Source organism: Oryctolagus cuniculus, chromosome 1, assembly GCF_051225735.1.
Source record: "Oryctolagus cuniculus isolate XC-2025 breed Fujian yellow rabbit chromosome 1, ASM5122573v1, whole genome shotgun sequence".
NCBI lineage: Eukaryota > Metazoa > Chordata > Mammalia > Lagomorpha > Leporidae > Oryctolagus > Oryctolagus cuniculus.
In genome coordinates, this window is record NC_142867.1 from 13,883,539 (window position 1) to 13,895,904 (window position 12,366).

Here is a 12,366-nt window from a genome sequence, read left to right on the forward strand (position 1 = left end):
GTTCTTGCCAATGGGATTAATAATATCAGAGGGTAATAATACACACATTTCACCAGGAGCATATTCATGACTTTTCACTACTGACTTCACGTGGATGCTAATCTCATTCATTAAGGTTTACAAGAAAAAAACTATACCAGGGCTTCTATTGCAAATTCATGCTAGAGCACTGGGGTTGCAAATTGGATACCAATAGGTGGCTTACAATCAAAAATAGAATTTAAAACCCTTTATTTTTCTCAACCAAAAAACTAAAAAATAAAAAAGCAACTCAGCCACTGAGCACTCCCCACATCTCTTCTTTTGCAGAGAACATGTTGGCTTGGAAACCTGTCCTCAACCAAACCGGCTCTACTGAGTTTGTTTTCCGCCTGTTCACGGCTGTCCCAGAATTCCAGGTCCTTCTCTTCCTCCTCTTCCTCCTCCTCTACCTGATGATCCTCTGTGGCAACACAGCCATCATCTCTGTGGTGTGCACACACAGCTCCCTCCACACCCCCATGTACTTCTTCCTGTGCAACCTGTCTCTCCTGGAAATCTGCTACACCACTGTTGTGGTGCCCCTGATGCTTTCCAACATTTTGGGGGCCCAGAAGCCCATTTCGTTGGCTGGCTGTGGGGCCCAAATGTTCTTCTTTCTCACCCTTGGTGGATTTGACTGTTTCCTCCTGGCAGTCATGGCCTATGACCGCCACGTGGCCATCTGCCACCCACTGCACTACACCTTCATCATGACCCAGAGGCTGTGCATTCAGATGGTGGTGGGCTCCACGATCCTGGCCCTCACGCTCTCCCTGCAGCTCACCGCCTTAATCTTCACCCTGCCCTTCTGTGGGCACCGCCGGGAGATCAACCACTTCCTCTGCGATGTGCCTCCAGTCCTGCGCCTGGCGTGCGCTGACACCCACGTGCACCAGGCCGTTCTCTACTTCGTGGGCATCCTCGTGCTGACGGTGCCCTTCCTGCTCATCTGTGTCTCCTACGTGTTCATCACCCGCGCCATCCTCCGCATCCGCTCTGCCCAGGGCCGCAGCAGGGCTTTCTCCACCTGCTCCTCGCACCTCACGGTGGTCCTGCTTCAGTACGGCTGCTGCAGCCTGGTCTACCTGCGTCCCCGGTCCAGCACCTCGGAGGACGAGGACCGCAAAATCGCGCTCGTCTACACCTTTATCACCCCCTTACTCAACCCTTTGATCTACACCCTCAGGAACAAGGATGTCAAAGGTGCTCTGAAGAGAGCCATCGTCAGTAAAGCGGCCTCTGGCACCGACTGACGACTTTGGGGACGGGGAGGGTGTCTGTCTGCTGTTATGTCAATAAGTAACTACAAACAGTAGTTAATTCACTTGCCTATGATAGTTTGCACTTGTCACTTCTTTTTTAACATATTTATTGCATGTCCACAATGTACACTCATTGAAATGCTTTTTCTTTTCTAATAGTTGAAAAATTGAACAAAACTTGTACATAATACTTGTCATCTATCTAGCCCTACATTTTATTTATTTATTTATTTATTTATAAGCAGAGTTCCTCAAGGTACAGCTCCTATACACTGGTTCACTCTCCAAATGTACAGTACAGTCAGGCCTTAAGACCAAAACTGGTAGCCAGGAACTCAACCCCAGTTTCCAACATGGTAAGCAGGGACCCAAGCTTATGATCCATCACCTTCTGGCTTCTAGGATCTGTATTAGCCGGAAGCTAGAATTACAAGTGAAGCCAGGACTCAAACCTAGGCACTTTGATACAATATCCAGGTATCTCATGTGATATCTCAACAACTGAAACAAATGCCCACCTCCCATCCCTATTCGTATGCTTGTTTCCACTATATTTCAATTTTCACATTATCTTATTACTTATGCTATTTGAAAAATAGGGAAAGACACAGAGAGACACACAGATCTCCTATCAGCTGATTCATTCCCCAAATGCCCACAATAACTATGGCTAGACAAGGCCAAGGCTAGGAGCTGTGAAATCAATCGAGGTCTCCCACATGGGTGGCATGAACCAACCACTGAAGCCTTCATCTACTGAATCCCAGGCTGTGCATTAAAGCTGGACTCAGGAGTACCACTGGGACTTGAACCCAGGCACTCCAAAAAGGAATACAACTGTCCCAAGTAGTTAAACCAAACACACACCTTTATTTTCAGTTTTGATTGACACATAAATATTTGCAATTATTCTAAGAAGTGATGTTTCAATTCATGTAAACAATGTGTGACCATATTAGAGTAATTAACATATTCATCACCTCAAACATTTATAATTTCTTTTTTGTGAGAACATTCGAAATCCCTCCTCTAGCTATTTTGAAATAACGCATTCTTAATAATAAGTTCTGCTATTATATAATGCGCTGTAGGGTGAATATACTTAGACCTACTTGAACAATTCTCAGCTTACCCATTGCAATTGCTCTGTCAGGACAACTCCTATCCATGCTGTGAATAAAGATTGATACTTTCAGACATGCTACCTCCTAAGGAGATAATGACATTAATTTATCCTTTGAAATGTGCCTTGACTAAGGAATATTCAAGAAGGCATATTTTACTCAGAGAAATGTATTTTATTAGTGTTTTAGATCTCCATGCATGGTGAGCAATATCTTATTTAATGCATCAATTCACTTCATTCCATACATCTTTCTTTGTGACATGCCAGAAAGGAGACTGGAATTAGTATTGAATGACTATGCACTTGATATGTGCCAGTCCCGCCAGGGTATCAGGACCACAGCTGATTAGTAGCAGCACTGCCTGCATGAGCCTCCTGTGCTGCTGGCTCTCACATTAGTCTTTGCTGTTCTACCTCACTGTCCAACTTCCTATACCTTCATAATGGTTGTTCTACATGGATTCCCTCAGCAGGGGGCACTACTGTTCCTCCCACCTCAGCGTGGTACCACTACTGGACACATCTTCTTGTATCTGTGCCTCAAATCCAATAAACTCTCAAGTAGAATCCATTTTCTTCTCTGGTTCACAGCAGACATACAGGGCTCAATCTTCTCATTTATATCCAGAGGAAAAACAAAGTGAGAAGAATTCCAGGGGCAGTTCTGACCAGGAATTACTTCTCATGGAAGAAGTAGGGGAGGTGAAACCCAGGCAAAGATCTGTTCCTGTCTATAAATCTGATTTTACTTAGCAACTCCATGAGGAGTGATAGTATCTTCCAGTAAGTATTAAAACTGACGTAGGGGCCAGCGCCGCGGCTCAATAGGCTAGTCCTCCACCTAGCGGCGCCAGCACACCGGGTTCTAGTCCCGGCCGGGCTGCCGGATTCTGTCCCAGTTGCCCCTCTTCCAGGAAAGCTCTCTGCTGTGGCCAGGGAGTGCAGTGGAGGATGGCCCAGGTGCTTGGGCCCTGCACCCCATGGGAGACCAGGATAAGCACCTGGCTCCTGCCTTCAGATCAGCGCGGTGTGCCGGCCGCAGCGCGCTGGCCGCGGCGGCCATTGGAGGGTGAACCAACGGCAAAGGAAGACCTTTCTCTTTGTCTCTCTCTCTGTCTACTCTGCCTGTCAAAAAAAAAAAAAAAAAGATAAAAAAAGAACTGACGTAGGAAATTGGAATAATCTGAGTGTCATATAGCCAAGAAACCAAAAGCCCTAAAATGTTTCTATTCTCAATTCCATATTCCTAAATACATCACCTCAAAAAATTGCCAGTCAAATAAAACTGAAATTATAAGCCTTTTTCTTACATTTATCAAATGAAAGTGATTAACATCTAATAACCAACAATATTGGATGCAGATATAGAGCAGACATAAAGTCACATTCAAAATAATATGTAGAGGTAGGCATATGGCACAGTGGTTAAGATGCCATCTGGGACACTTAGATTCTGTATCAGTGCATGGATTCAAGTCCCAGTCCATTCTGGATTCCAGCTTTCTAGGACACTCTGGGAGCCTGCAGGTGATAATTCAAGTAGCTGGGTTCTTGCTACCCACATGGGAGACCCAAACTGAGTTCCCATCTTCTTACTTCATCCTGACCTAGCCTTGGCTACTGGGGATATTTGAGACAGTGAACAAGAAATTTTTCTTTCTTTCTTTCTTGCCCCTCTGTCTCTCTCCCTCTCTGTTCCCACTCCCTCTCATTCCCTGTCTCTCTCCTGCTCTCTCCCTCCTTTCAAATAGATGCATTTTAAAAATTTAGAAGAAGGAAAAAATTTAATAATAGATGGCAATGTTTATCATTATATCACAAAGAGAGAAAGTCAAGATTCAAGCTTATATTAACAAAATGAACCCAATTTATAAAATTATAAATACATAGTGATGAATAGAAGTACACCAAAAATTTAACCATTGTTATCTGTGATTGTTATTACTATGGAGAATGTTGTTAGTTTGTTCCTTTATTTATTTCCTGAAATAAAACTCTGTTCCTCTTATTACTGAAGAAGTGATCATTTCTAACATGAGTAAGATATTCATGTGGATTTATTTGGCAAATAAACCTCTCATTATCACAGCTCTGATCCACTGCTCATATTTTCATAGATTAGGATTCAGTATAGCTACAGCAATCTTATACAACAACAAAAAAAGTTGGAGGGGTTGCAATAAGAAATTTAAAAACATATTACAGGGCAGTTATAATCCAAACAGCCTGGTACTCGTACAAAAACAGATGGACAAACCAATGGAAACAATAGAAACTCCAGAAATCAATCCATGTACTTACAACCAACTTATTTTTGGCAAAGGAGCTAAAATCAATCCCTGGAACAAAGAAATTGTGTTCAACAGATTGGCTGGGAAAACTGGATCTCCACATGTAGAAGTGTAAAGCAAGACCCCTATGTTATCCCTTACACAAAAATCAACTCAAAAAGGACAAAGACCTGACTCTGTGACCTAGAACCATAAAACTATTAGTGAACATTAGGGAAACCCTGCAAGAAATTGGCGTTGTCAAAGAGTTCATGGAAAAGACCTCAAAAGCACAAGCTATCAATGCCAAACCTGACAAATGGGATTACATCAAATTGAGAAGCTTCTGCACTGCAAAGGAAACACTCAGCAAAATGAAGAGGCAATCGAAAGAATGGGAGAAAATATTTGAGAACTATGCAACTGATAAAGAATTAATACCCAGAATCTTTTAAGAGCTCAAGAAACTCAACAACAGCAAAAAAAATTTCATTAATAATTGGAAACGTGCTTGAAAAGACATTTTTCAAAAGAGGAAATTCAAATGGACAACAGACAAATGAAAAAATATTCAGGATAACCAGCCATCAGGGAAATGCAAAGCAAAACTCCAGTGAGGTTTCACCTCACCCCAATTAGAATGGCTTTCATACAGAAATCAACAAACAACAAATGCTGGCAAGGATGTAGGGGAAAAGGTACCCTAATCCACTGTTGGTGGGAATGTAAACTGCTACAGCCACTGTGGAAGAAAGTATGAAGTACCTCAGAAATCTGAAAATAAATCTATTATTCAGCCAGGGTGGGACAAGACTGAAGCCAGGAACTTCAGCCAGGTCTCCTACATGGGAGGCAGGAGACTAAACACGTGGGCCATCTCCTGCTGCTTTTCCCAGACTATTAGCGGGGAGCTGGACAGAAAGTGGAGCGGCCGAGACCCAAGCATGCACCCATATGGGACACTAGCACTGCAGGTGGCAGCTTTACCAGCTCCTCCACAATAGCGGCCCCTGACGTGTGGACTTTTTAATTTGTCCTTTCTATTTGTTCTTTAGCTTTTCCTTTCCTGTTTTTTTTTACAGTATTGTTAACTCTCTTAGCTCTATTTTCCAGTTATATTTTTATGGTTGCATTCTTCCCACAGCTTACCATAAATTGTTATGATACTACTGTAATTCCATTTACTTCCCTTCCATATTAGTACTTATTTTATTTACAAATTCTGTTATGGATTACTATATTTCTCCTAAAAACTTAATAGTTTTAAAATTTTAAAACAAGACTTATTTATTTATTTATTTGAAAGGTAGAACTACAGAGAGAGAGAGATCTTCCATCCATGATTTACTCCCCAAATGGTCACAGTGGTCAAGGCAGGGCCACACCAAGCCAGGAGCCAGGAGTTTCATCCAGGTCTCCATGCCAGTGGCAGGACCCAAGCCCTGGGACCATCTTCACTGCTTTCCCAGGCACATTAGCCGGGAGCTAGATTGGAAGTGGTGCAGCTGGGACTTAAACCAGTGTCCATATGTGATGCTGGCATCACAAACAGCTGCTTAAGTTGGTACACATCAACACGATATTTTAAATATCATAAATGGTGATTTTTTTAACCTGAATTTTAAAGAACATTTTCACTGGATATAGAATTCCAAGGACACTTATTAAAATTCTTTCAAAGGTGTCATTCATTGTCTTCTGGGTCTCCTTGCTTCTGATCACTGTGTTAGTCATTTGTTCCCCCCACTCCCACCCCTCCATTAATGTGTAGAGAAATCTTTCAATTTTATTGAATCCAGTCTTTTTGAAGATTAAAATGTGTTTTCAGCTGAATCATTTATCAGCCTGCTTCTTGCTTGTAGAATTTTGTTTTATTTCTTCTTTTCTCTAACAGAGATGTTTAGGTTTCTACTTATTTTCTCAAAAATCTTATAGATTTTCCATATATGCAATAGGAATTTACTCCATGAGATAAGAGCTTTTTCCATATATCTTTGCATCTCTGTGTCTGGTTTCTATTGAGGTGGTTAAGAGGATGCATGGGCCGGCGCCACGGCTTACTAGGCTAATCCTCCACCTGCGGTGCTGGCACTCCGGGTTCTAGTCCCGGTTGGGGCGCCAGTTCTGTCCTGGTTGCTCCTCTTCCAGTCCAGTTCTCTGCTGTGGCCTGGGAGGACAGTGGAAGATGGCCCAAGTGCTTGGGCCCTGCACCCACATGGGAGACCAGGAGGAAGCACCTGGCTCCTGGCTTTGGATCGGCACAGCCCACTGGCTGTAACAGGTATTTGGGTGGTGAACCAACGGAAGGAAGACCTTTCTCTCTGTCTCTCTCACTCACTGTCTAACATTAAAAAAAAAAAAAAAGAGGATGCATGAGTCACACACTTTATATCTTCAAACAGCCCTTCTATGTGAATGAATCCTCAGATCATATGATCACTCCAGAGTGCTAGCAAAAGATTGTCCAGCCACATATTTGATTTCTTCTCCAGAGTACACTTCCTTGACAGTGCATTTCATAATTTTAGCAACTTTTGTAATCTGATTACAACCAAACTTTATTTTATATGAAAAGAAAAGTAAATTTCATGCATATTTACCTTACTGGATTCCCATTTTCTCTTAAAGTATAACATTGTAATACCTAGACATTTCATCAGTTTTTAAAAAGATGATTTTGTAGTTTTTAAAATATTCTCATTCAACATCTTACACAGTATTTTTCTTCCTACTCATTTATCTTCACTTATAAATAATATTCTGGGGATGAGTATTTAGCACAGTGGCTAAGGCACCGCTTGGAGTACCTGTATCCTATATCAGAGTGCCTGGTTTTGAACCCAGCTCCTTCATTTTCAATCCAACTCCTACTAAGGCACACTTTAGGAGGAAACAGGTGATGGCTCAAGAATTTGGGTGCCCACGATCCATAGAAAGCCTGGATTTAGTTTTTGTTTTTTTTTGTTTTTGTTTTTTTACAGGCAGAGTGGACAGTGCAAGAGAGAAAGAGAGAGACAGAGAGAAAGGTCTTCCTTTGCCATTGGTTCACCCTCCAATGGCCGCCAAGGCTGGCGCGCTGCGGCCAGCGCACCGCACTGATCCGAAGGCAGGAGCCAGGTGCTTCTCCTGGTCTCCCATGGGGTGCAGGGCCCAAGGACTTGGGCCATCCTCCACTGCACTCCCTGGCCACAGCAGAGAGCTGGCCTGGAAGAGGAGCAACCGGGACAGAATCCGGCACCCCGACCGGGACTAGAACCCGGTGTGCCAGCGCCGCTAGGCGGAGGATTAGCCTATTGAGCCATGGCGCCGGCAGCCTGAATTTAGTTTTAGGTGCCTGGCTTTAGCCTTTTATAGCTGTGGCTATTAGGTGCATTTAGGGAGTAAACCAGCAAATGAAAGATCACTCAGTTACTATCTCTCTATGTGTATGTCTCTCTGCCTACCAAATAAACTGAATATAACTTTTTAACTTGTAAATAGCAGGCTTGGGCCAATGATGCCTTGCTATTTTTGTATCTAAATAAATGGTTTGTATGAATGTTTACTAATTGTCCTCCCACTCTCCTGCACAAAAAAAAAAAAAAAAAAAAAAAAAAAAAGCTTTAAGGAATACCATGGACCCTGAGGTCAGAGTGCCTTGATTTACATTGTGACTCTCTCTCTTTACATCAGTTTCCCAAAGGGAAACCTCTTGAATCACCTGTGTTTCAATTTGTTATAATCAAATGGAAATTACAGTACACCTGGCTAATAGGCTCAGTTAAAGATTAAATAAGTTAATGTCTTATTATAAGCCCTATAAGATACATTATCATCATCATCATCATCATTTGGGCTATCAGGAAGGAAAAGAAAGGAAGAGCATTGGAGAGCAGACATTACACAGATAAGATTATTTTGTTCCAGGCATTTTCTCCATGTGCACAAATCCACTTCCCTTAGAATTTTCTACTGATTCATCAAAGTGTTTTCTTTTAAAAAAATTAGTCATCTATTTGAGAGGTAGAGTTACAGAGAGAGGAAATAGAAAGAGAAAGGTCTTCCATCCTTTGGTTCACTTCCCAAATAACCACAATGGCCTGAGCTGAGCCAATCTGAAGCCAGGAGCCAGGAGCTTCTTCTGGGTCTCTCACATGGGTGCAGGGGCCAAGGACTTGGGTCATCTTCCACTGCTTTCCCAGGCCATAGCAGTGAGCTGGATCAGAAGAGGAGCAGCCAGGATATGAACAGGCACCTTACAGGATGCCAGCACTACAGGCAGAGGCTCAGCCCACTATACCACAGTGCTGGCCCCATCAAAGTGTTTTTAAATCTACACAATATTCTTGTATATTTTTGGGGCAGTAATGACAATGCACACTTACTTAACACAGTTCCTTTTCTTTGAGGTTACTAGAAGTATAAGACATTTAAGATTACTTGAGATGAGAGAGTAAGTATTTTTAATTATAATATATATAGTAGGCAAGAGTAGAATAACTTTAAATGAAATATTCCCCCAAAACACATTTAAATAACTGGCAAAAGATGTACATTCTAAAAACATATATATGGGTAAAATATCTTTAAACAATCTTAAGGTATCAGTAAAATATAGTATAGTAAAATTCATAGTAGAAATCCAAAGTTCTGAGTGGAGATTAAAGGTGAGACAATTGACAAAATGTATATTCCTACCAGTGACCTAATGCAATGCATATATCAGCCACAACATCGAATTTTGGAATCATCTGGTTTTTAACAACAATCATTTATTAATTTTCATGATTTTATGCTTTGACTGGGCTCAACTAGTTCATTCTTCTCTAATGTGTTTTCCAAGTTTACTTATGTAGTTGTATTCAGCTGGGAAGTAGGCTGGGAATTAACTCTCCAAGATGGCTTCATGTACCAGGCTTGGATCTGGCTAGGTCTCTTTCTCTCCGTATTAGATTTCATCATTCCATAATCCATTGCAAGCTTCTATCTATGGCCTGTGAACTAAAGATTGAAAATGGAAGCTACAGACCTCATAATGCATATATGAGTAAGTTCTAGATCTTCACTAGTGCATTATATCAATGGGCAAAGCAAGTCACAAAGCCATCTCAGACTCAAGGTGTATGTGTTCTGGGAGGGATCAGCTAAACTCTATCTTTTGATTGTAAGAGTGGTGTTTGTGTACAGTGATGGGAAGAAATGTTAGTAACCATATTTGGAAATCATCAGTCATCAGCATTAGTCCTGGAGTACTGGAACCAGTTTACCTGCACAAAAATCAAGATCTGAATAGTGCTCCCTGAGCATAAAGAGTATGTGTCCAGAAATAATACTTTTCCCCTTGAAATGAAAGATATTCACATATATGGTAGCTAAGTCAAGCACATAGGGACTTGGATCATTTTAACCAATGTATTTGTCAGTACACAAATAATGATTCATTAATATGTAGTTCTGGCCTGTGGATTCTAAGAATACAGGCTGCAAAAACATGCAATCTATTAAATTAAAATTATAACACACACAAAAAAAAACAAAACAAAACAAAAAACAAATTCCTGATTTGGATGAGCAATCAGACAAAAGTTACATCCTATTACAAATCCATTTCTGTAAGTGACCCTCATTATTTCACAACATTCAAAAAAAAAGGAAAAGTTAATCATGGAAATACATGATATTGTTAAGCAAGTGGAAATATTTTAATATATAATCACTTTATAATATAAATGATCAAATAATGCAAAAAATAGTCTAGAAACAAAAGTTATATTTTAAAATTCTTAATAAATAGCATAAACATTTGACAAAACAACCTGAAATGAGAATTAGTATATTGAAGCCAATATTGAGGAATTAAACAGAACAGAGCCAGAGGTACACTGTAATAAAATATGAAAGATCTTAAGAGATGAAGGGGACTCATAAGTGATACAAATGAACATTTAATGAAATGCTATGCACCTCTTAAGTACAAACATTGTTCTAGACTCTCTAAATACACAGTAATAAAATTAACAACAGTTCAGGTTTGGAATATAAAACGCATAACTGATAAGATATGTCAGTTGCTACTGTATGATAATAAAAGTAAAGCAAGAGGGAAACATTACATGGGAAGCCTTCTTGCTGGAAGCAATCAATATTGAGTAGAGACTTGAAAGCAGTGTAAAAGAAAAACTGTGGACATCTGCCAGAAGAACATCTCAGAGCAGAGATTCTTGCAGGTTCCTCAAAATGAGAGTGTGCTTGCATTTACAATGATGCAGAAGTGGAAAGAGGGGAAACAAAAACAAGGGGGGGTAGTGGTGACAGTGATGTGGTGACAGATAAAGATGTTGATTAATGATGATGATGTGACAATGACCTTGATGGTAGCAGTAGTGATGGCAGTGGTGGTGACATTATCGTGTTTATGGCAGCTAATGATGGTGATGATAGTGATGATGATGATGGGGATAATGGTGCTAGTGGTAGTAATGATGATGACAAATATATTGATGATGGCTAATAACTATTGAAAGTTTACGCATTGTGATTGGTTTAATTTCTACCAGAACCTTTGATGGAGAGTACCATGCTTATCCTTAACTCACAGATAAAGAAAATGAGCTGCAATAAACACAGAGGTGCAGATAGCTCTTTTATTTATTGATTTAATTTCCCCTGAGTAAATTCCCAGAAGTGTGATGGCTGTGTAACATGGTAGGTCTATATTCAGATTTTTTGAGGTATCTCCTTACTGTCTTCCATAGTGGCTTTACCAGTTTACATTCCCATCAATAGTGGATTAGGATACCTTCTCCCCACATCCTCCCCAGCATTTGTTGTTTGTTGATTTCTGTATGAAAGCCATTGTAACTGGGGTAAAGTGAAACCCCATTGTGGTTTTGATTCACATTTCCCTGACAGCTTGTGATCCTGAATGTTTTTTCATGTGTCTGTTGGCCATTTGGATTTCCTGTTTTGAAAAATGTTTAAGTCCTTGGCCCATTTCTTAACTGGGTTGATTGTTTTGTTGTGGTGGGGTTTATTGATCTCTTGTTATTAATCCTTTATTAGTTGTATAGTTTGCAAATAATTTCTCCCATTCTGTTGGTTGCCTCTTCACCCTCCTGTTTCTTTGGCCATACAGAAACTTCTCTGTTTGAAATAATCTCATTTGTTAATTTTGGCTTTACTGCCTGTGCCTCTGGAGTCTTTTCCAAGGACTCTTTGCCTGTGCCAATATCTTGCAGGGTTTCCCCAATGTTCAATGTTCTCTAATAATTTGATGGTGTCATGTCATAGATTTATATATGCAATCAACATAACTGCCCATCAGCTGAAGCATGGATAAAGAAATTATGGGATATTTACTCTATGGAATACTACACAGAAGTTAAAAAATTAAAATCAAGTCATTTGCAACAAAATGGATGAATATGGAAAACATCATACTTAGTGAAATAAGCCAGTCCCAAAGGGACAAATACCATATGTTCTCCCTGATAGGTGAGAATTAATAGAGCACCTAAAACAAAATCTGTAGAAGTGAAATTGTACTTCAAGAAGGGGTGACTTGTATATCCCTTGCCATGACTGTCAAGGAACAGTTTTGTTTTCTTTGTTTCTATGTCTTTCTTTTTTCTTCATACTATTTGTTGAACTCTTTACTTAACATAGAGTTAATCATATGTGTGTAAAGTCCACTGAAAATAGATCTCAG

At 40.4% G+C, this 12,366-nt stretch overlaps 1 protein-coding gene across 1 annotated transcript; it reads left to right on the forward strand.

The window, feature by feature from the left end:
• Positions 1-314: 314 nt before the first annotated feature.
• LOC127487618 (olfactory receptor 10Q1-like) lies at positions 315-1,274 on the forward strand. Its single transcript, XM_051833813.3, has one exon. The coding sequence runs from the start codon at positions 315-317 to the stop codon at positions 1,272-1,274; it is 960 nt and encodes a 319-aa protein (XP_051689773.3).
• The last annotated feature ends 11,092 nt before the right edge of the window (positions 1,275-12,366 follow it).

Excerpts from the sequence above, each read along its gene's own strand:
- LOC127487618 (XM_051833813.3), top strand. The coding sequence starts at position 315 with ATGTTGGCTTGGAAACCTGTCCTCAACCAAACCGGCTCTACTGAGTTT.